This window comes from Mesoplodon mirus (assembly GCF_964341445.2).
Source record: "Mesoplodon mirus genome assembly, chromosome: 7".
Taxonomy (NCBI): Eukaryota; Metazoa; Chordata; class Mammalia; order Artiodactyla; family Ziphiidae; genus Mesoplodon; species Mesoplodon mirus.
Genome location: NC_138983.1, coordinates 53,638,251 through 53,663,191, shown reverse-complemented (window position 1 = coordinate 53,663,191; position 24,941 = coordinate 53,638,251). Strand labels below are relative to the sequence as shown.

General features: G+C 36.4%; 1 protein-coding gene across 1 annotated transcript in view; it reads left to right on the top strand.

Annotated features, from left to right (window-relative positions):
• The window catches only part of ACER3 (alkaline ceramidase 3), a 199,906-nt gene that overhangs the window by 128,550 nt on the left and 46,415 nt on the right, over positions 1 to 24,941 (top strand). Inside the window, exons 6-7 of the mRNA XM_082627875.1 lie at positions 7,375 to 7,410; positions 23,128 to 23,186. Coding sequence (XP_082484001.1) covers positions 7,375 to 7,410; positions 23,128 to 23,186 — 95 coding nt within the window. The remainder of the gene's footprint in view (positions 1 to 7,374; positions 7,411 to 23,127; positions 23,187 to 24,941) is intronic.

The following is a 24,941-nucleotide window of genomic DNA, read 5'->3' as shown; positions in this document are numbered from 1 at the left end:
AAAACAGCAGAATACACTTTCTTTTCAAGTGCTCATGGAACATTCTCCAGGATAGATCATATCTTGGGTCACAAATAAAGCCTTGGTAAATTTAAGAAAATTGAAATCGTATCAAGTGCCTTTTCCAACCACAAAGCTATGAGACTAGATAATAATTACAGGATAAAAACTGTAAAAAATACAAACACATGGAGGCTAAACAATACGCTACTTAATAACCAAGAGATCACTGAAGAAATCAAAGAGGAAAACAAAAAATACCTAGAAACAAATGACAATGAAAACGCGATGACCCAAAACCTATGGGATGCAGCAAAAGCAGTTCTGAGAGGGAAGTTTATAGCAGTACAATTGTACCTCAAGAAACAAGAGAAATCTCAAATAAACAACCTACCCTTACACCTAAAGCAATTAGAGGAACAAGAGCAAAAAAACTCCAAAGTTAGCAGAAGGAAAGAAATCATAAAGATCAGATCAGAAATAAAAAGAATGAAGAACACAATAGCAAAGATCAATAAAACTATAAACGCTGGTTCTTTGAGAAGATGAACAAAATTGATAAACCATTAGCCAGACTCATCAAGAGCAAAAGGGAGAAGACTCAAATCAACAGAATTAGAAGAAAAAGGAGAAGTAACAACTGACACTGCAGTAGTACAAAGGATCATGAGAGATTACTACAAGCAACTCTGTGCCAATAAAATGGACAACCTGGAAGAAATGGACAAATTCTTAGAAAGGTATAAGCTTCCAAGACTGAACCAGGAAGAGATAGAAAATATGAACAGAGCATTCACAAGTAATGAAATTGAAACTGTGATTAAAAATCTTTCAACAAACAAAAGCCCAGGACCAGATGGCTTCATAGAAAAGTTCTATCAAACATTTAGAGAAGAGCTAACACCTATCCTTCTCAAACTTTTCCAAAGTATAGCAGAGGGAGGAATACTCCCAAACTCATTCTACGAGGCCACCATCACCCAGATACCAAAATGAGACAAAGATGTCACAAAAAAAGAAAACTACAGGCCAATATCACTGATGAGCATAGATGCAAAAATCCTCAACAAAATACTAGCAAACAGAATCCAACAGCACATTAAAAGGATCATACACCATGATCAAGTGGGGTTTATCCCAGGAATGCAAGGATTCTTAAATATATGCAAATCAATCAATGTGATACACCATATTAACAAATTGAAGAAGAAAAACCATATGGTCATCTGAATAGATGCAGAAAAAGCTTTCAACAAAATTCAACACACATTTATGATAAAAACTCTCCAGAAAGTAGGCATAGAGGGAACTTACCTCCGCATAATAAAGGCCATATATGACAGACCCACAGCCAACATCATTCTCGGTGAAAACTGAAACCACTTCCTCTAAGATCAGGAACAAGACAAGTTTGCCTGCTCTCACAGCTGTTATTCAACATAGTTTTTAAAGTGTTAGCCACAGCAATCAGAGAAGAAAAAGAAATAAAGGGAATCCAAATCAGAAAAGAAGAAGTAAAGCTGTCACTGTTTGCAGATGACATGATACTACACATAGAGAATCCTAAAGATGCTACCAGAAAACTACTAGAGCTAATCAATGAATTTGCTAAAGTAGCAGGATACAAAATTAATGCACAGAAATCTCTTGAATTCATATTCACTAATGATGAAAAATCTGAAAGAGAAATTAAGGAAACACTCCCGTTTACCATTGCAAAAAAAAGAATAAAATACATAGGAATAAACCTACCTAAGGAGACAAAGGATCTGTGCAGAAAACTATAAGGCACTGATGAAAGAAATTAAAGATGATACAAACTTATGGAGAGGTACACCATGTTCTTGGATTGGAAGAATCAACATTGTGAAAATGACTCTACTACCCAAAACAATCTACAGATTTAATGCAATCCCTATCAAACTACCACTGGCATTTTTCACAGAACTAGAACAAAAAATTTCACAATTTGTTTGGAAACACAAAAGACCCCAAATAGCCAAAGCAATCATGAGAAAGAAAAAGAGAGCTGGAGCAATCAGGCTCCCTGACTTCAGACTATACTACAAAGCTACAGTAATCAAGACAGTATGGTACTGGCACAAAAACAGAAATATAGATCAATGGAACAGGATAGAAAGCCCAGAGATAAGCCTACGCACATATGGTCACCTTATCTTTGATAAAGGAGGCAAGAATATACAATCGAGGGGAAAAAAACCTCTTCAATAGTGGTGCTGGGAAAACTGGACAGCTACATGTAAAAGAATGAAATTAGAACACTCCCTAACACCATACACAAAAATAAACTCAAAATGGATTAAAGATCTAAATGTAAGGCCAGACACTATCAAACTCTTAGAGGAAAACCTAGGCAGAACACTATTTGATATAAATCACAGCAAGATCCTGTTTGACCCACCTCCTAGAGAAATGGAAATAAAAACAAAAATAAACAAATGGGACCTCATGAAACTTAAAAGCTTTTGCACAGCAAAGGAAACGATAAACAAGGCAAAAAGACAACCCTCAGAATGGAAGAAAATATTTTCAAATGAAGCAACTGTCAAAGGATTCATCTCCAAAGTATACAGGCAGCTCATGCAGCTCAATATCAAAAAAACAACCCAATCCAAAAATAGGCAGAAATTCTAAGTAGACATTTCTCTGAAGAAGATACACAGATTGAAAGGATGCTCAACATTACTAATCATTAGAGAAATGCAAATCAAAACCACAATGAGGTGTCACCTCACACGGGTCAGAATTGGCATCATCAAGAAATCTACAAACAGTAAATGCTGGAGAGGGTGTGGAGAAAAGGGAACACTCTTGCATTGTTGATGGGAATGTAAATTGATACAGCCACTATTGAGAACAGTATGGAGGTTCCTTAAAAAACTACAAATAGAACTATCATATGACCCAGCAATCCCACTACTGGACATATACCCTGAGAAAACCATAATTCAAAAAGTCATGTACCACAGGTGTTCATTGCAACTATTTACAACAGCCAGGACATGAAAGCAACCTAAGTGTCCATTGACAGATGAATGGATAAAGAAGATGTGGCACATATGTACAACGAAATATTACTCAGCCATAAAAAGAAACGAAATTGAGTTATTTGTAGTGAGGTGGATGGACCTAGAGTCTGTCTTACAGAGTGAAGTAAATCAGAAAGAGAAAAACAAATACCATATGCTAATACATACGTATGGAATCTAAAAAAAAAAAATTGTTCTGATGAACCTAGGGGCAGGACAGAAAGACACAGGCGTAGAGAATGGACTTGAGGACACGGGGAGGGGGAAGGGTAGGCTGGGACAAAGTGAGAGAGTAGCACTGACATACATACACTACCAAATGTAAAACAGATAGCTAGTGGGAAGCAGCTGCATAGCACAGGGAGATCAGCTTAGTGCTTTGTGACCACCTAGAGGGGTGGGAAAGGTAGGGTGGGAGGGAGACGCAAGAGGGAGGGGCTATGGGAATATATGTATTCATACAGCTGATTCACTTTGTTATACAGCAGAAACTAACACAACATTGTAAAGCAACTATACTCCAAAAAATATGTTAAAAAAAAATTACAACCCTTTGTAACACTGGGCTTTTTTTTTCCTCAGTAAAAACAAAAGAATATACATTTATTATATTGTACCCTAAAAGTTACAATTGATTTGTCTGTTTGACATTTAAAACCTGTCAATATGCAAATTCTTTTTAAGGGGGAGGGATAGATTGGGAGTTTGGGATTGACATGTACACACTGCTGTTTTTAAGGTGGGTAACCAACAGGGATCTACTTATAAAAAAATATAATTTAAAAAGAGATAAAATGAGAATATCTCATTTTGTAATGTCTAAGGAATTCGATAAGAATCAACTTTTTTTTTTTTTTTGTGATACGTGGGCTTCTCACTGTTGTGGCCTCTCCCGTTGCGGAACACAGGCTCCGGACGCGCAGGCTCAGCAGCCATGGCTCACGGGCCCAGCCGCTCCACAGCATGTGGGATCTTCCCGGACCGGGGCATGAACCCGTGTCCCCTGCATCGGCAGGCAGACTCTCAACCACTGCGCCACCAGGGAAGCCCAAGAATCAACATTTTAAATAAAAATTTAAATTTATACATGTAACGTGTACCACATGATGATTTAATATACATATACATAGTGAAAATATTACTACAGTCAAGCTAATTAACATGTCACATAGTTACTGTTTCCTGTGTGTGTGAAGAAATCACCTGAAATCTACTCTTTCAGTAAATTTCCAGTATTCAGTATTATTAACTGTAGTCACCATGGTGTACCTTGGAACATTGACCATTCTGAGGGTCAAGTGAAAGAGGTAGAGCCAACAAAGGAGGTAATCAGAGGTGTAGGAAAACCAGGAGAGCTTGATGTCACAGAGTACAAAGAGGTGTCTAGAAAGGGTATCAGTTGCCTCTGAGAGGCTGAATAAAATGAAATTGAGGTTTGACCCATAAAAAAGACCAAGTAACCTTAATGAGGGTACTGTCCACAGCAGATTGATGAAGGCAGAAGCTAGATTTCAGTGAGTTGAGAAGGTGAAAAAGAGATTGAAAGAGCAAAGATATTGTATTTCCTTATGTTTCTACATTGCCCTGCATAGTCCTTTGCATACATACTTGTTAATCAGGAAAGAGTCCTAGAATTTCAGAGGTGAAAGGAAGTTTTGTTACTATATAAAAGAAGAGACTAATGTCCAGAGAGTTTTAGTGACTTGCCTGACCAACCAAATTTATATGGAGAATTGGTGGTAGAGTCAAGACAACTTACCTTTGTAAGTTAAGAGCTGATGTGGCTGAAAACTTAGGCTTGGGAGTCAGTCATATCTGAGTTTTGACCAACACTGTTATTTAATAACTGTGGGACTTTGGGTAAGTTACTAAAGAGAGAGGTAACTCTCTACTTATTTTTCCTCGTCTGTAAAATTAATAATAGCATACATTTCACATTAGTTGTAAGAATTAATACCTGGCACATAGTAAGGACTCCATAATTCTTTTGCCTTAAAAAATGCTTTTAAGAGGCATGCCCTTCTGCATTTCTTTTATTAGTAACAATGAGAATCTGAAATTATGTGAAGGAAAATTCGTATTTTGAAATAACAAATTTCAGAGATTAAAAGCATTCTGCCTTACTGAATTTAGAGTTATATAAATGTTCCTACACATCTTACTTAATTTGTTTTTTTTTTTTTTTTTTTTTTTTGCGGTACGCGGGCCTCTCACTGCCGTGGCCTCTCCCGTTGCGGAGCACAGGCTCCAGACATGCAGGCTCAGCGGCCATGGCTCACCGGCCCAGCTGCTCCGCGGCATGTGGGATCTTCCCTGACCGGGGCACGAACCCATGTCCCCTGCATCGGCAGGTGGACTCCCAACCACTGCGCCACCAGGGAAGCCCCTTAATTTGTTTTTTTTTAATTCTTGGCTGTATTGGGTCTTCGTTGCTATGCACGGGCTTTCTCTATTTGTGGTTAGTTGGGGCTACTGTTCGTTGCGGTGCACAGGCTTCTCGTTATCGTGGCTTCTCTTGTTGCAGAGCACGGGCTCTAAGCATGAGGGCTTCAGTAGTTGTGGCTCGCGGGCTCTAGAGCACAGGCTCAGTAGTTGTGGCTCACGGGCTTAGTTGCTCCATGGCATGTGGGATCTTCCCAGACCAGGGCTCGAACCCGTGTCCCCTGCATTGGCAGGTGGATTCTTAACCACTGCGCCACTAGGGAAGCCCCTACACATCTTACTATTAAAGCTCTATGGGTGCTTCAAGGAAATAACCTGCTCTTGTTGTGGTGAGAGAACTTCCTCCAGGAATAAGAAGTTCTATAGACAAATGATAAAATTACATAAAATTTATGAGATCAGCACTACATTAAATGAGGCTGTAGAGATACATAAGAACCGTCCTTTCTGTCAAAAAGATTATTGCCTTGTAGGGGAGAGAAACAAACTAATAAATGCTGTAAAGTTTATGTATGGACAGTCAGGTAAAGAGGATGAGTGATGGATTCTGCTTAGCAGAGGAGTCAGAAAAGATTTCAAAAAAGAGGTATAGTTTGAGCTGAATCTGGAAAGATGAGTGTTTACCAGCAGGGGGCAATTTCTGAACAAAGTAAAGCACAGCATGTTTAAAGATACAGAAGCATGAAACTAGCATATTTGTTGGAGCCTAGGATGAGCAAGAGACGAGAGGAGAGGAATAAGACTAAGCAGAAAGGCCGGAGCAAGATTATGGAAGACTTTGAAATTTGGACTTCGTCTTGCAAGTGATGGGAGTCATTTCAGGGTTATGATTTAAATTTTGACTCCTCTCTACCATGTCATTTTAAAGGTGTACTGTTTTTTGTTTTTTTAATTAATTAATATATTTTTGGCTGCGTTGGGTATTTGCTGCTGTGTGCGGACCCCTCACTGCGGTGCCCCTCCCTCTGCAGAGCACAGGCTCCAGGCGCAGGGGTCCCAGCAGCTGTGGCTCACAGGCTGTAGAGCAGGCTCAGCAGCTGTGGCACTCTGGTCCAGCTGCTCCGCGGCATGTGAGATCCTCCCGGACCCCAGCTCGAACCCATGTCCCCTGCACTGGCAGGCGGACTCCCAACCACTGCGCCACCAGGGGAGTCCCTAAAGGTGTACTCTTATAGGGCAATAAATGCTTGCAATAAGTAGGCATTGAACTTAATCACCCACATGACAGTGGAGCCTAAAACTAGGGTTTGTGTAACTTTCATGTATCTAGGTGAATGAATTAGAGGTTTTCAGAAGCAGAAGAAAGGACAAGAAATTTGTTTTAAATGTTTTCACCTATTAGCACATATTATGTGCTAGACACTTGCACGTATTTTGGCTTATTATTGCTCACCACTATTATTCCCATTATCCAGATAAGGAAAAATGAGTCTTTTGGTTAAGTGACTTGCTCAGGCATGTAGCAAGTAAGTGGCAGTTTGAAATTTAGCTCCTGTCTCTTTAAGTCCAGCGTTCTTGCTGCTGTCGAATAGATCTGCTGCAGGGATTGTCTGCATAACTTCTTCAGCCCTCATGAGTTATCCATGCATCTCTGCCTCTCCTTGATGCTGATGCAGAGGCCAAGGGGCCAGAGTAATCCACAACAGCTTTGAAACATTTAGTTTACCATGATGAAGTGAACTCTGGGGTACACCCACCTGTAGGTAACAGCCCTTTTGTGGCATGCCACCTAATCTGATTGGTTTTACATGGCTGGAGCCAGATCTAAGAAGCAAGACTAGGGAAGTGAGAGACGTTTGAGATTTGCAGAGTGGCAGGAATAGGTTTTCTTTCCCCTTTGTGATGCACTTCATTTACATGTATTTCTTTTAATATTTTTCAGGTTTACCTTAAGGTAAAGGAGCCTGTATTCCATCAGGTAATTTTAAAAAATTATTACACATTTTATTATTTAACCTGCCTTGTGTTTTCCTTTTCTAGTAAATTATATGCATATACAACTTCTGTAAATGAAATGGTAGATGTTTTAGGAAAGAACAGTGTTTAAAACAGAGATTACAGACAAGTTCCTACAGAAGCACATGTAAGCAAAATAGGAATATACCAAGAACAGTCAATGCCCAGGCCACACTGGCTATTGGTAGATAGTCATGCAGGTGCAACATTGCTCTTACAAGCAGAAAAAAAACCAGGAAGCATTATACACATGCACATGTAAACAGTCTTTTTTATGACATTATTTCCTAGAAAAGATAAGGGGAAAATGCTCAAGGAATGTTCAGTCTAACATATTTTAAGTAGTTTTTTGAGGTGGGCGGTTATTTATATTGAGCGAAACAAACATAGGAAACTTTGGTATAAGAAATAATAACAAGTGCATCCTAGAATGAAACCAGAGTAAAATGAAGTATCAGACCCTAAATAAAGAGAGCTATTATTTATTGAGTGCTGTGATGTGTCTGGTCACTATGCTTATTACTACATAGACTCTACTCTCCCCAGCAGTCCTACAAATTATGAATTACTGTCTACATTTTAAGGGAAATGAGCTCAGAGATACTAGGTAATTTGTCCCAGAGTTACACAGTTATTAAGGGACAGAGCCAGGGCTGTAACTAGATTTGTTTGACCCCTGTCATCCTTCTTTTAACAAAGCGGGTAGATAGATAGATAGATAGATAGATAGATAGATAGATAGATAGATATGATAGATAGGTAGATAGATAAAGGATAAATAACTAAGCATGCAAACAAGCACACATTTCAGGAGGATTAGAGGCCTTGTACTTTTAGAATATTTTGTGCTTATATAAAAAAGTAAATGTTACTATAATCTTTTAAACTTAAACTAGACAATACCACCTGAAATCTGTTTCTTGAAGAAATAAATTCCAAATCCACGTTACTGTGCCTTGCTTTTTTCCACAGGCCAGCTGAAAGTAGATGTACTAACGTAGATATTGTGGGGGGTGGGGCATCCTCACTTTCCTGTTTATTATAGCTTGAAGTGATGTCATTATATATTTACCCCTTTATTAGAAATAGTTATTGACACAGTGTAAAAAATGAAGTTTATTTACGCGAAGAATACTTCAGTTTTTATAAACTTCTTATTTGCCTTTATAAGAAAGAAAAATAATAAACACAAAAGAACAAAATTTGGAAATTTTGAGTTAAGTTTTCTAAGTTTATTACCATTCAGTTTTCTGTTTTGTGTTTTTGACTTATTTGACACTGTGTTTATGTAATAAAAGGAACAAGCTATTCATATAGCTTTTCATGCTGCAATTTCCATGTGTTTTTCCAGTAATAAATATTTTCTTCTCTGTGTATAGGGAAGATATATAGATATCTCTGTATGCTGATAGGAAGGTAGGCAGGATGAAAACTTATAGCTATGGCTTATATCCTAGGCTTAGAGATTAAAAATCAGGATGGGGGGCTTCCCTGGTGGCGCAGTGGTTGAGAGTCCGCCTGCCAATGCAGGGGATACGGGTTCGTGCCCCGGTCCGGGAGGATCCCACGTGCCACGGAGCGGCTGGGCCCGTGAGCCATGGCCGCTGAGCCTGCGCGTCCGGAGCCTGTGCTCCGCAATGGGAGAGGCCACAGCAGTGAGAGGCCCACGTGCCAAAAAAAAAAAAAAAAGGATAGGGAAGTGAAGAAGTAAAGAAATGCTAGGGTGAAGTAGATACGCAATCTGAAGGTAAGACATTCATTCATTCATTCATTCATCAGGTGTTTACCGTGTACTTTCTCATTACCAAATTCTGACCTGGAATTTGGAAATAAAGAGGCAGTAGAGCACAGACTTTCAAGATCCAAAGTAAGGCAGACCTGGATTCAAACTAGTCTCTCTGCTTATTCACAGTATACTCTGGATACGTTACTTAACTTCTTTGAGCTTTGGTTTCCTCGTTATTCAGCGAACACTTTTTAAGTGCCTTCAGTATGCCCAGTGCTCTACTAGGCACGGAGATGTACAAGTGAGTGAAATAATGAGGTCTCTTGCTCTTATAGAGCTCATAGACCACATCTCTAAAGTCGGTATAATAGTCTCCTATAGTTGTCTGAGTATTAAATGAAATAATGCATTTAAACCTTAGCACATAGTAAAACACTCAGTAATTGTTAACTAATATTAATATACTAAAGCACATAAGACATGGCTGCTGGTCTCAAAGAACTCACTATCTGGTCAGGAAGATTGACTTGTAAAAACGTGTTTGCAGTATATACGTTTTGTAATAAACATGTAAAAGTAGTACTAATGTAGGCAAGGGCACAGTCTGTCTGTTTAGACGACTAAAATAGGATTACAAAATACACCTAGTGCATGTAGCTAAATTATTACTTACTCTAGTACTGAAGAACAAGTTAAGGAAAATAGCCCACTAGTTTGACACAATAGTATTCCTCGCTGCTTTGTAAAGTTTTATTTCAAGAGACCTTTGCCTCAAATGTCTAATCTAGAGTATCCTATGCTGGTCTGTTAAGTAATTAGAATTGATACTTTCTATTGATATTTATACTTAAGGCTTAAAAAAAAAATCTTCCCCTAATTATTTTCTGGGTATCATTCTTAAGAAAAGAGAACTTCTTTTTCTGAGAATCTTGTAATTGTCAAAGTTTGGAGTATTACTCTCAATTCTTTCAGGTAACTTGATATTTTTATGTGTAGAAACTTAGAAAAATTGTTTTAGAATTTGTAAGTAGAAAATTGTTTTGAAATTTGTGACAAGATTTACAATATTTTTCAAGATCTTAAAAATAAAGGAAAAGGAAGGAAAAGCAATGTGGTCTAATCTAAAGGAGCTCTGATTAAGACTGGAATCTTGATTTCTTACCACTTTGATTTCTTGAAGTTCAGAATCTCGATTTCTTGCCATTTTGTTATCCACCGACAAATTTCTTGCTGCACCTATTCTTCAGTATCTTCATCTGTAAAATGTTCAAAACAAGGAAAGGTACTATTTCACAAGGATTATATAAAAATAATTAAGGTAATGCAAAGCACAAGGCAATAAACATACTAATACTGTGTGATACTAAAAGTACTTAGTAAGATGTGCATAAATTTCTGCCTATGATGATCATGGAAAGCTTCTAAAAGGAGATATTTGAGTTGAGCTAGAGAGATAAGTAGTGATAGTACAATTAAAAGTATCTGTCACAACAAGGATGATTGTCTTACTAACCAGATTAGCTTCCCTGAGGGAGAATATACTGATAACAGTTCTACTTTACTGTATTAAATCCAAGGTGATCCAAACATCTCCAAAAAGAGAGCCAAATTCCATTTATTCATTTTGATGGCCTTGCAAAGGATAATACTCAGATCGCATAGCTGTCACATTCAATAGAAACCCCAACATATCTTAAAGAAAACAAAAAGAAAAGCATACATGAGAATAGACTAAAAGAACATTTAAGAAGTTATTGAACTCTCTTAAAGTAGCTAATTGACAAATCAGTAGTTGAATATCTCAGATGAGATCTCATCTAATGTCTCAAAGAGTACTGTTGCTTAAAACCTTCTTGCCAAAGTAGATGTCTCTGAAAGATTGTTTCTAGACGTGACATACCAGTATTTTATTACTACCCCTTCTAATTTGACCTTCAAGGTTTGCAAGAAAGAACACTATGTAAACAATTTGAAAAACAGGAACTTAAGTAGATTTTTAAAAATTCTATTATGTTTCATTTGTGCCGTTTTATTACAAATTAGGGTAGAAGGAAACTACTGTATAAGCACACTTGGAAAAGAAGATGATGTTTTTTAGTATCTACTATGTGCTAAATATTATATATTCTTTCATATAGTTTATATAGATTGACTCACTCATTATCTCACTAAAATATCAACAAACCTGTTTAGGAATTATCTTCATTTTATAGGTAAGATAACTGAGAGTCAGAAGGACTTAAGTAATTTGCCCAGTGTTTCTGAACTAGTTAGTGGCAGAACTGGAAATGGAAACCAGATCTTTTTTTTTCCCCCCAAAGCCCATATTGCTTTTATGATATGATATGTCCTTATAGCAGATTACTGTGGAATCTAGTTTATTGTCAGATGTTTTTCAAAAGAATGAAAAATACGATTTAGATTTTTGTGCAATAATGAACTTGGAAAAATGTGAAGACTGAATATGTAAAACTTAGGTATAGCTGTGGTTTACTTTAAGTAAACCTCAATTCAGTTATCAATTCAAAAAACTGCCCAAAGTCAAATATAAGTGAAGTACTTTGGGAATAAAAAGAGATTAAATAATTTTTATAGAAGGATTTCAGGAAGACTTCACATAGGAAATGACATTTGAGCAGGATTTATTTGACCATGGAACCCTTTTTTATTGAATATCTCTTAATATTTCTCAGCACGGTGGTATTCTGGGGAACTGTTTGGGAAATCCTGTGCTAAATACGAGATCCTGCAGAACATGAGAAGAGAAAGAAGGCTGGAACCAAACTGTGAATCGCTGGCTGTCATGCTAGAGTTTGAAACTTACGATTTTGCCATTGACAGGCATAAGATTATAATATCTGTTTCAGATAATTCTGACAGTTGTATGTAGGATGGATTAGAAGGCTGTATAGTTTGGGCAGAATTAAGATTTTAAACCAGTTCTGAATATACCTACAAAAACTATGTTTTTACCAATAGACCACATTGCCTTATGAGACTTATGAAATTGTTTTATAGTTAAAAAGTAATATCTACATTTAGCTTATTACTATTTAAACTATCCTCTAAGTATGTAGGAAGCACCAACCTTTTAGCCTTATCATATGAGAATAAATTTATATATTAACTCCCAAAATAAAATGCCTCTTACATCCCTATTTTGACTATGATTATAGAAATATGAAACCACAGTCACCTAGTTCAGTCCCTTCATTTTACAAATGGGAGTCCAAGGCTAAGATAAATGAAGTGACTTATTCAAGGTCATGTACTGAGGCAGTAATCAGGTGGTAGAAAAATCTAGAATCCCCCAACTGCAGCCCTTGGCTTTTTCTGTTAGAGGTTCTCTTTACGGTGTTTGGGCAATTGAATGAGTCCATTACAAACTCCAAATGCCAAAATCCCATTACCTATTACCACCATAGGTTCCCACTCACTGGGGCTTTATCCACAAATCCCTACCTGATCTCCCACCCTAATAAACTGTTCGTGACCACAGGTGAGCTGAGTGCCTTTCTCCTAGAGTTAAAGACTTGAGCTCCCTCTGCGCATTCAATGTGAAGCTAATAATTATTCTAGCGGGTTAGAATGGAATTCTTTCTTTATCTTTTAAATATCTTTTATTTTTAAACAATATCAAACTTACAGAAAAGCTGCAAGAACGATAAAAAGTTTTCCACCTGAACCACTTGAAAGTATACTGTCAACCTGTTGGAGCATGATGACTTATGATAGTGTCTATTAGACTTCTCCATTGTAAAGTTATTCTCTGTCCCTTCATAATTAATAAGAACTTTGTAGTAAAGTACTCTGAGACTTACAAAAATACTCTTAATTATTAAACTTTGAATTTATTTATTTTTATTTCTATGGACTCTCTCTTGTATTCCTGTTTTATTCAATGAGTTATGCTTTGTTACTATCGTGGTTTATTTTGGTGTAAAAATTGTCTCAGATTTGGCAAGTGGAGCACTTTCAGGCTGGTGTCTGTGTCCTTTTGACCTGTTCCCATCGTTCTTTGAATATCTCTTACTTTTTGGCACAAGAAGATGTTCTTGACTCATCTTGTTCTTTCCCTGCTCTAGGCCTGATCTCCATGGAGGCTTGGTTTCTTTGAGTGGAGAATGGAATTTAGAAACCAGATCCACGTACTAGATTATGTGATTACATGTGTCTCTCCTTTATTAGACTGAGCTCTTTGAGGTCAGGAATAGGGTGTCTTTTCATCTTTGAATGATGACTGAATGTCTTGTCCAATGGCTTTCATTCAGTCAGTGTTCAATAAGTATTGGGTTGGCCAAAAAGTTTGTTTGGGTTTGTCTGTAAAATCTTACGAACAAACCCGAACGAACATTTTGGCCAACCCAATACTTGGTAGAAAATAAACTGGTCAGTTATTTGGAACTCCTCTCCATGTTTTGGCTTAATCCAAGGAATAGACCATAAGGAATGAGTCTATTCCTTAGTGGAGAATGTTAGCTCTGAAGAAATATTATAAGTCAGTCTCTCTCATTATCAAAATAATTATTGTATATCTACAGTTTCCAAGGTCCCACACTACAGCCCCATCCCACTTAATTTGCCCTCTTTACCTCTCTTTTTCATCTATCTTCAAATCTTTCCACACAGGCATCTTAATGCCAAGTCACAGAACCAAAAATTGTTTTTCTACTTTGCTCGAGAAAGTTTTCTTTTTACTGATAAACAAAATCACAACATGCTTTTTTCCTAGGCTATAGGCTACTTAAGGATAAATACCGGGTCTCAGTTTACACACAGCATATTTCTATGGTGCTTTAGCAGGGAGAAAACACTAATAATATTTTTATAGTCTTTGGAGTTTGAAGATCGAAAAAATTATTAAATATGGAAAGATGAAAATTCCTTGTAAAAATATTTTTAGATGAAAATTGCAGGGAGTGGAAAAGTATGTATTCTATTATCTTTTTATTTAAAAAATGACTTACCTTAAAATATGCATAGAGGGCTTCCCTGGTGGCGCAGTGGTTGAGAGTCCGCCTGCCGATGTAGGGGACATGGTTTCGTGCCCCGGTCCGGAAAGATCCCACATGCCGCAGAGCGGCTAGGCCCATGAGCCATGGCCGCTGAGCCTGTGCGTCTGTCTGGAGCCTGTGCTCCGCAACGGGAGAGCCCACAACAGTGAGAGGCCCGCGTACCACAAAAAAAAATAAAATAAAATAAAGCATAGAAAAAAGGTTATGTGGACACCTCTAGCTTCAAGAAAGCCTGGGAAATCAAGATTTTATAGCGGGACATATTGCCAGCCTAATAAAATCAGTCTTCTATAAAGACAGAGGCAAGAATAGATACTGAGTAGGCCACTAGCAGGGTCTGCTTCAGATTCCTAGGGGAGAATCAGAATGTATAGGGTAGAGGTGCTTGTGAAGAGAAGAAAATTCATTTGAAAAATCCCCATTGCATTTCCAGTGCATACGTTCTTATCCAGCATTTATTATGTTTAACAAACTCCCTGAACAATTCATTTCTTTTGACTTCTCTATGCTGATGAGTCATAAATCTGTTAATTCAGCTCAGTTTTTTCTTCTAAGGTTTAGACCCAGATATCCAACTCCTGCTAGAGATCTCCACTTGGATATCTAACTGGCACCTCAAACTCGAAACATATCCAGAAATGAAGTCAACATTTTTATCCCCTGTCTTTCTTTTCATATTATTCTTTAACACAATAAACAATTTCACTATGCACCCAACTGCCTAAGTCATAAACCAGGCTATCATTGATTTTTCCCAACTTATACTAACTCACATATCAAATTAATTATCAGTCTAAGCCCTAAATATTTCCCTCATTTATCCATTTTTCTCCTTTCCCAGTAACACTACCCTAGTTCAGGCCCCATGTCTCACCTAGGTCACTGCAATACTTTGTCAGTGGTCTGTTTCCCATCAGTCTTGCCTCCTCCTAATTCATTCTCCACCTAACGTGACAGGGACATCTTTCTAATACATGAGTGATCATTTTGAGCTACTGCTGAAACTTTCATTGACTTTGCATTGTTCTTAAGATAAAGTCCAACTCCTTAACATGACTTGAAAAGCCAGACTTGACCTCTGCTTACCTTTCTGACTTCATTTTTCCCACTCTTCTCTCCAACAATATATTCTAGACAGCATTACTTTTTTCTAGTCCCCAGAATGTAAGCTATGACCATTACTGTCTTCCACCTTCTCTTAATAATGTTTGTTATTATTAATAATGCTTGTCCTACTAATACTTCAGTTATAAAATTAAACATTAAATCCTCCAAAAAGTCTTTTTTTCTTCCAGTTTTGTTGAGATATAATTGACATACAGCACTGTATAAGTTTAAGGTGTACAGCATAATGATTTGACTTACATACAACATGAAATGATTACCACAGTAAATTTAGTGAACATTCATCATCTTATATAGATACAACATTAAAGAAATAAAAAAAATTTTTTTTTCCTTGTGACAAGAACTCTTAGGATTTACTCTCTTAACAACTTTTATATATAACGTATAGCAGTGTTAATTATATTTCTTATGTTGTACATTACATCCCTAGTCCATGGAAGTCTTTCTGATCTGCATAAGTTTGGATTAGGTGGCCTTCCTATGTGCTTAGAAAATACTCTGTTCAGTCCCTATCACAGAGTTAAAATACTACATTTTAACTGCCTGGTTACTTATACCTCTCTTTACTAGATTGTATGCAGTGAGGGCAGGGATCATGCCTTTCTTGTTCACGATTATAGCAGCATGGCTGCAATTATTGATTCAGGTGGGCAATCAGTCTCTAATAAGCTTTCATCTAATACTGTGTTTACTTAGCTTTATTGTAGAATACTAGGTCGAGGATACAGCAAGTGTAATGTTTTCATCTCATCAGGAGATTCAGCGCTATCCTTATACACAGCTTCTTTTGCCCTCTCATCCACATAAGTTGTGTACATCTGCCAGGGATGAGAGCTAAGTGTAGTGGAAGTCACTGTAACATGCAGAAGCTACAGCCCCTTTTTTATTTCTTTTTTTTTTCCCCTACCATTCTTTATAATAGGCATCTTTTATACTGTTCTAATGCAGGCCCCAAGCCTGCAACCTAGGTGCAGTCCTTCACAACAACAAAAGCAGACACAACATTCCCCATTTATCTTAACTGTTGTATTCAAGGCTGGGAGACTTGAGGTCATACGCAGCCAGGCCTACATCATCCCAGGCTGGATATTAGTTAACCCTTTACTCAGACCATGATGTCCTCAGGGTCTAGTACAATGCTCAATACATATTTCTTGGATTCCATTTAATAGAGAGACCACAAGTAGTAGGCAGGAGTCATAGCAGGGCCTTATAAGAGAGTCCACCTAAAACATCAGGGTATAGAAAGGTTGAAAGTGAAAGTATGGAAAAATATATATACCATGCAAACACTAAGCAAAAGAAATATGGTATAGTTATTTTAATATCAGACAAAATAAGACTTTAAGGGGAAAATATTTCTATTGATAGAGAAGGATTACTTTGTAGTATTAAAAGTATTCAATTCAGAAAATTATATTAATTTAAAACTTGTATGTACCTTTAATATATATAATACCTCAGCATATATAATGAAAAAAAGACTGAACTAGAAGAAAAAATAGAAAAATCTATAATCTTTGGGGATTTTAATATACAACTCTCAGTAACTCAAGAAGATATAGAAGATTTAAACTGCTTGATTAAAAACTTGACCTATAGAGCAAATGTAAAATACTGTACCCAACAATTGCAGAAACACTTTGTTTTTCCACATTTACAAAAATTGACCATATACTTGCTCATACAGTAAGTCTTAGCAAATTTCAAAGGACTGTAATCAGAATATAATTTCTGACTGTAATGCAATTATGTTAGAATTTAAGTAATATAATTTTAAATAATATAGATCAAAGAAATATAGAAATTTCCAATCATAGAAATTGGAAAATATTTTGAATTGAATCAATGAAAATAAATACATGTTAAAACTTGGGAGACCTTCTGGTGGTCCAGTGGGTAAGACTCCATGCTTCCAATTCAGGGGGTCCGGGTTCGATCCCTGGTCGGGAAACTAGAACCTGCATGCATGCCTCAACTAAGAAGTCCTCATGCCACAACTAAAGATGCCACACGCCTCAACAAAGATCCCATGTACAGCAACCAAGACCCAGAGCAGCCAAAATAAATATATATATGTATATAAAAGAATGGCTACATTAAAAAAATTGGATTCAGCAAAATTCATATTTGGAGGGAAATATCTAGCCTTAAAGTGTGTGTACCAGGAAAAAAAGGCTAAAAAAGGAAGGATATAGCGTATATTTCAAGAAGTGAAAGATAAAAGCAAAAAGGAATACAATAGAAAACAAATATACTATGGGGAGCATCAGCAAAGCCAAAAGTTGCTTCTTTAAACAGACAAGTAAAACTAACATACCCTTGGTGAATTTGATCAAGAAGGGAAAAGGCAAGCACAAACAATATCAGATATGAAGGGACTTCCCTGGTGGTCCAGTGGTTAAGAATCCATCTTGCAGTGCAGGGGATGCCAGTTCAATCCCTGGTCGGGGAACTAAGATCCCACATGCCACGGGGCAACTAAGCCTGCCCACCACAACTACTGAAGCTGTGCATCACAACTAGAGAGCACGCGTGCCACAACTAATCAGCCCATGTGCTCTGCAGCCCGCGCACCACAACTAGAGAGCCTGTGCACCTCGAACTAATGAGCCCGCGCACTGTGAGATCTCACATACCACAGCTAGTGAGCTCATGCATCACAATGAAAGATCTCACGTGCCGCAACTAAGACCTGACACAGCCAAAAAATAAGTAAATATTAAAAAAAGAAGAAATGAAACAGTGATATCACATCAAGTCCTGGCGACATTAAAAAGTTAATTAAATATTATGAACAACTTTATGCCAATAAATTTACATTTTTCATTTTTATTTTTTAAATGGACAAATTCCTAAAAAAAGTATAACCTGTAGAAACTTACAGAGAATACAAAACCTGAATTGTCCTATAACAATGAAAAGTGGTTCAATCAGTAGTCAGAAATTTGTGTGCGAATATGACTTTGCTAGAATGTTTACCACACATTAAAAGAAGAAATAATTCCAGTCTTACACAGATTCTCATAGTGAATTGAACAAAAAGAAGAGATACTCTCCAACTCATGTATGAGGCAAGCAAAACTTTAATACCAGTAAGCAGAGTTTGAAAGAGTTAAAATAACAGGCAGAAGTCCTAGGCAAAATATTTCTAAACCAAATCAGCCAATATAAACAAAAATAGGATAAAGCATCATGACTAAATTAGATATCACCCAGGAGTATCAAGTTGGTTAGACTATTAATCAGTATTAGAAAATTATATTAAAAGATTAAAGGACAAAAATTATATGATTATCTCAAGAGATACAGAAAAAGTATTCGATAAAATATATTAATTCATGATTTTTAAAAACTCCTAGCAAACTAGAAATAAAAGAGGGCTTCTTAATCTGATGAAGATTATTTAAAAAAAATTTTTTAATCCTACACTCAACGTAACACTTAGTGATTAACCATTGAAAGCTTTCTCTTTGAGACTGAGCATGAGATAGCAGTACTTGTTATCACCAATTCTATTCATATTGTACTGGAGTACGAGGCCCACTCAGTTAAGCAAGAAAAAGAAAATTATTGAATTAAAAAGGGTGAGACAAAACTGTAAATATTCACAAGTGATATACAAATATATATAGGGAAAACCTAAAGACTCTACAAATAAATTATTAGAAGAGATTTTAAAAGGTAAAGTCACATTAAATAAAAGCAGTTTGCAAAAAAAAGTTGTATTTATATATAATAGCATCAAACAGGTAGAAAATGACATTTAAAAATTACTACTTATGATAATCATCTAAAAGTATTTATGAAGTACCTAGGAGTAAATCTAGCATAAATGTCTAAGACCTATATATGGAAGAAATTATAAAGCACATTTACAGACATTAAAGAATACCTAAATAAATAAATAACTATACCGTTATTACAAGACACAGACAACACTAATTTAATCTTAAAATTAAGAATTTAGGGTCATAAAAAGACACCATAAAGAGAGTGAACATATAACACTATAGAGTGGAATAAGATATTCACAACACATATAATCAAGCAAAGACTAGTATATGTAAAGACATCCTACAAACGAATAAAAAAAAGTAGGAGACCCAGTAGAAAAATGGATGAGACATTTCACAAAAGATTATATCCAAATGGCCAATAAACATATGAAGTGATATTCAATCTATATTAGTCATCATGGAAATGAAAATTGAAAACACAATGAAATACCACTACATACTCAATGGCTACATTAAAAAAAAAGCTTGGATTTCACTTGAAAGTGAAAGTATGGAAAAATATATATACCATGCAAACACTAAGCAAAAGAAATATGGTATAGTTATTTTAATATCAGACAAAATAGACTTTAAGGGGAAAGTATTTCTATTGATAGAGAAGGACTGGCTAAAATAAAAAAGACTTTATAGTACCAAGGGCTGACTAGCAAGGCTATTAAGCAACACTCATACACTGCACGTGGGAGTGTTAATTGGTATAACCACCTTGGAAAAGAGTTTGTAAAAACCACTAAACTTGAGTTTATACATACGCTATGATCCAGCAGCTTGGCTCCTATGCCCAGTAGAAATCCCTGAACATGTACACCAAAAATTACACACACACACACACACACACACACACATATATATTTTTAACATCTTTATTGGAGTATAATTGCTTTACAATGTTGTGTTAGTTTCTGCTGTATAACAAAGTGAATCATCTATATGTATACATATATCCCCATAGCCCCTCCCTCTTGCTTCTCCCTCCCACCCTCCCTATCCCACCTCTCTAGGTGGTCACAAAGCACCGAGCTGATCTCCCCGTGTGATGCAGCTGCTTCCCACTAGCTATCTGTTTTACATTTGGTAGTGTATATATGTCAATGCTACTCTCTCACTTTGTCCCAGCTTACCCTTCCCCCTCTCCATGTCCTCAAGTCCATTCTCTACGTCTGCATCTTTATTCCTGTCCTGCCCCTAGGTTCATCAGAACCATTGGTTTTTTTAGATTCCATATATATGTGTTAGCATATGGTATTTGTTTTCCTATTTCTGACTTACTTCAATGTATGACAGACTCTAGGTCCACCCACCTCACTACAAATAACTCAATGTCGTTTCCTTTTATGGCTGAGTAATATTTCATTGTATATGTGTGCTACATCTTCTTTATCCATTCATCTGTTGATGGGCACTTAGGTTACTTCCATGTTCTGGCTATTGTAAATAGTGCTGCAATGAACATTGTGGTACATGACTTTTTGAATTATGCTTTTCTCAGGGTATATGCCCAGTAGTGGGATTGCTGGGTCATATGGTAGTTCTATTTTTAGTTTTTTAAGGAACCTCCATACTGTTCTCCATAGTGGCTGTATCAATTTACATTCCCATCAACAGTGCAAGAGGGTTCCCTTTTCTCCACACCCTCTCCTGCATTTATTGTTTCTAAATTTCTTGATGATGGCCATTCTGACCTGTGTGAGGTGACACCTCATGGTGGTTTTGATTTGCATTTCTCTAATGATTAGTAATGTTGAGCATCCTTTCAACCTGTATACCTTCTTTGGAGAAATGTCTGTTTAGATCTTCTGCTCATTTTTGGATTAGGTGGTTTGTTTTTTTGATATTGAGCTTCATGGGCTGCTTGTATCTTTTGGGGATTAATCCTTTGTCAGTTGCTTCACTTGCAAATATTTTCTCCCATTCTGAGGGTTGTCTTTTCATCTTGTTTATGGTTTCCTTTGCCGTGCAAAAGTTTTTAAGTTTCATTAGGTCCCATTTGTTTATTTTTGTTTTTATTTCCATTACTCTAGGGGTGGGTCAAAAAGGATCTTGCTGTGATTTATGTCAAAGAGTGTTCTTCCTATGTTATATATGTTTATAGCAGGATTATTATAAATAGCTAAAACTTAGACCCCAATGTCCATCAGCAGTAGAATGGATATATAAAATATACATATTTAAATAATGGAATATTAGATAGCAATGAACACTGATATACCACAGCTCGTATAACAAGTTGAATGAGGCTCACAAACACAAAACTGAGTAAAAGAAGCTTGACACAAGTATATAAAACAGAGTTTGTTTATATTGAGGTTCCAAACAGGCAAAACTGAACTCTAATGTGAGAAGTCAGCATAGTGGTAAACCTCGGGGAAGAGAAGGGTATAGAACTTGAGAAGGGTATGAGGTTGATTTATGGTATTCTGCCAAAGTTCAGTTTTTTGACCTACGAAGTAAAAAATTGCAAAGATATTTGTTTTTTGATAATCCTCAAACAGTGTTTATGTTTTGAGCACTTTGTGTGTGTGTTATATTTTAATTTTAATTTAAAAGTTTTTAAAAGTTGAAACAGGAACAAGTAAGAAAATGACAGACAACCGAATAAAAAAATAGGTTTGAACAATAGCAGATATCAGTTGGCCAGTGAACATAACATACAGTGTTCAACCTGTAATCGGAGAAATACATATTAAAAACCACATAGAATGACAAAAATTTAGAAGTCTGACTATATCATGTTTTGAGTATGTGGCATAAAAGAAACACTCAGAATACACATTGGTTGGAGTAAATGTTGGTTTAACCACTTTGGAAAACAGTTTGACATTTTTAGTAATTTTGATAATAATATACCCTCTGACCCAGCAGTTACATTCCTAGGTACATACCCTGGAGAAACTTTTGTATGTGTGTATTAGAATATATGCGTAGAAATGTTCATAGCAGTGAAAACTGGAAATAACCTCAAAATGTCCATCACCATAAGAATTGGTAAATAAATTGTGGTATTTATTTATGTGATATCAAAAATGAATGAACTATGGCTACATATTCAATATAATTGAATTCTAAAAGATAAAACAAAAACAAATGTATGTAACATTATTCTATTGTAAATTAAAATTAAAATTTTAAAGACTTATTTAGGAGTGCATATTTAGGACGCCAGTTTAAGTTAGTAAACACATAAAGAAAAGCAAGAAAATGTGTTTATTTTAAAAGTCAGGAGAGTGGTTTCCTCTAAGGAGTAGGGGAGAGGGTTGGACTGGGAAGAGATAACATGTGTCTTGACCTGAATGGTACTTTCCCAGTTATTGGCTTTATAAATATTTAAGTTATACATTTATATTCTGTGCAGTTTTCTTGTATTTAATATTTCACACTTTTAAAAGTTAAATTTTCCCACTAGGTTCAGGTTTCCAGGTAGTAGTACCTATCCAGTGCTCAGTATAGAAGAGAAAGAGGTTAGTTGTTGGAGCCAAGTCTGGGAAGATGTGGGAGCATATAGAATAAAGAACACAGGGGAGTAGATTAACCTCAGTCAAGAAGAAATGGGCACCTCTTTCTTTAGAAACTAGGAATGGGAGAAAGAATGCAGGGAGAGGATGCATATGAATGCACAAACACCTGGGAGGAGAGTTTAAAAGAGTTCAGATTTATAAGATGGGAAGTAGAATCATTTGCTGAAAGTGAAGCTAACAAGAAGGAAAGGATCTCTAGGGAATATGAGGCAAAAATACAGCATTTGTTCAGGTTTTAGCATATATTTAAAATTTCATGGAACCATTCAGAATTAAAATTGACATGAGACTTCTGATATTGATTATTCACAAGCAGGCTCTTTCCTCAAAGGTTAGTATAACTCTTCATTATATAATTACACATCTGTTCTTTAAAATGTAATGAAAGATAATAAATGTTTACATTTAACTGGGAGGACTACTTTTGTAGGCAAATATACTTCCTTTGCCAAAGAATCATGATTTTACTAACTTCATTTTCTCTTTCTTCTTCAGGTCATGTATGGAATGTTGGTCTTCACATTAGTAGTTCGATCTATTTATATTGTTACATGGTAAGTAGTTTGGATCATCAAAAGAGTACACTTAGGTGGTAAATCTGTAGCCTAAACTGAAATAACACATAAAACCCAACTCCAGAAGGGATACTGATAGAAAACTTACAACCCAACTTTATTATGGTATATTGCAAGAAATACTAATTCTTTAAGTAAGTTGTTAATAGGCATCACATGAAACCAAGAATTCTAAAATTAAAGAAATTTGAGGAAAGCTGTGTGTGATGGCCTCCTTTTGAATATTTATAATGTACATGAGTTTATTAAAGGCCTTGAAAAATCCTACAGTAGAAAAGAAAATAATTGTTTTTCTATTTCTCAAACTACTTAATTAAGGAACCCTTTTTGCAGAACACCTCTCAAGGAAGACTATTAGTGTCACAGAGAAACAGTATTCCAGAAAGATGATTTAGGAAATAGGCATAATATTTATAGAGTTCATGAAAAATAAAATAAGAAATATTTCATGTGAGTACCTGACACAGGGCCTGGCCATATAACAGATGCTCAGTAAGTAAATAGTATGATTTATGGGTTTGTTTCTGTTTTTTTCTTTTTTAATTAAACTTTTTGTTTTGAGATAATTGTAGAAGCACATGCAATTGTAAGAAATAATAGAGATTGTCTGTACCCTTTACCAGTTTCCTCTAGTGATAATGTCTTGCAAAACTATAGTACAACATCATAACCAGGACTTGACACTGACAGAATCAAGATACAGAACAATTCTATCACTACAAGGATCCCTGTGTGGTCTTTCTGTAGCCACACCCAATTCCCTCCTACCCTGTTTCCTTACCCCCTATGCTTAACCCCTAGCAACGACTAATCTGCCCTTCATTTCTCCAATTTTTCAGAGTGTTATATAAATGGAATCACACAGTATATATAACCATTGGGATTGGCCTTTTGCACTCAGCATAATTCACTGGAGATTAATACAAGTTGTTGAGTGTATCAGTAGTTCACCCTTTCTGTTGTGAGTAGTATTCCGTGATATGGATGTACCACAGTTTAATCATTCACCCATTGAATAACATCTGGATTTCCAGTTTTTTATTTCTAGTTTTTTACTATTATGAATAAAGCTGCTATGAATATTTGTTTACAGGTTTTTATGTGAATATAAGTTTTCATTTCTCTGGAATAAATGCCCAGAGTGGAATTGCTAGGTTGTATGATAATCATATGTTCAATTCTTTTTAAAACTTTCAGACTGTTTTTTTAAAAATTATTGATTTATTTTTGGCTGCGTTGGGTCTTCGTTGCTGCACGTGGGCTTTCTCTAGTTGTGGTGAGCGGGGGCTACTCTTCATTGCGGTTTGCGGGCTTCTCATTGCGGTGGCATCTCTTGTGGAGCATGGGCTCTAGGGCGCACAGGCTTCAGTAGTTGTGGCTTGCGGGCTCTAGAGCACAGGCTCAGTAGTTGTGGCGCACGGGCTTAGTTGCTCTGTGGCATGTGGGATCTTCCCAGACCAGGGCTCGAACCCGTGTCCCCTGCATTGACAGGCAGATTCTCAACCACTGCACCACCTGGAAAGCCCAACTCCCAAACTGTTTTTCAGAGTGGCTCTACCATTTTACATTCCCACCAGCAGTGTATGTGTGACCCAGTTTCTCTGCATCCTTGCCAACATTTGGTGTTGTCACTAATTTTTATTTTAGTCATTCTTACAGATATGTACTGATATCTCATTGTGGTTTTAATTCTTGTTTCCCTAGTGGCTAATGATGTTGAACATATTTTCATGT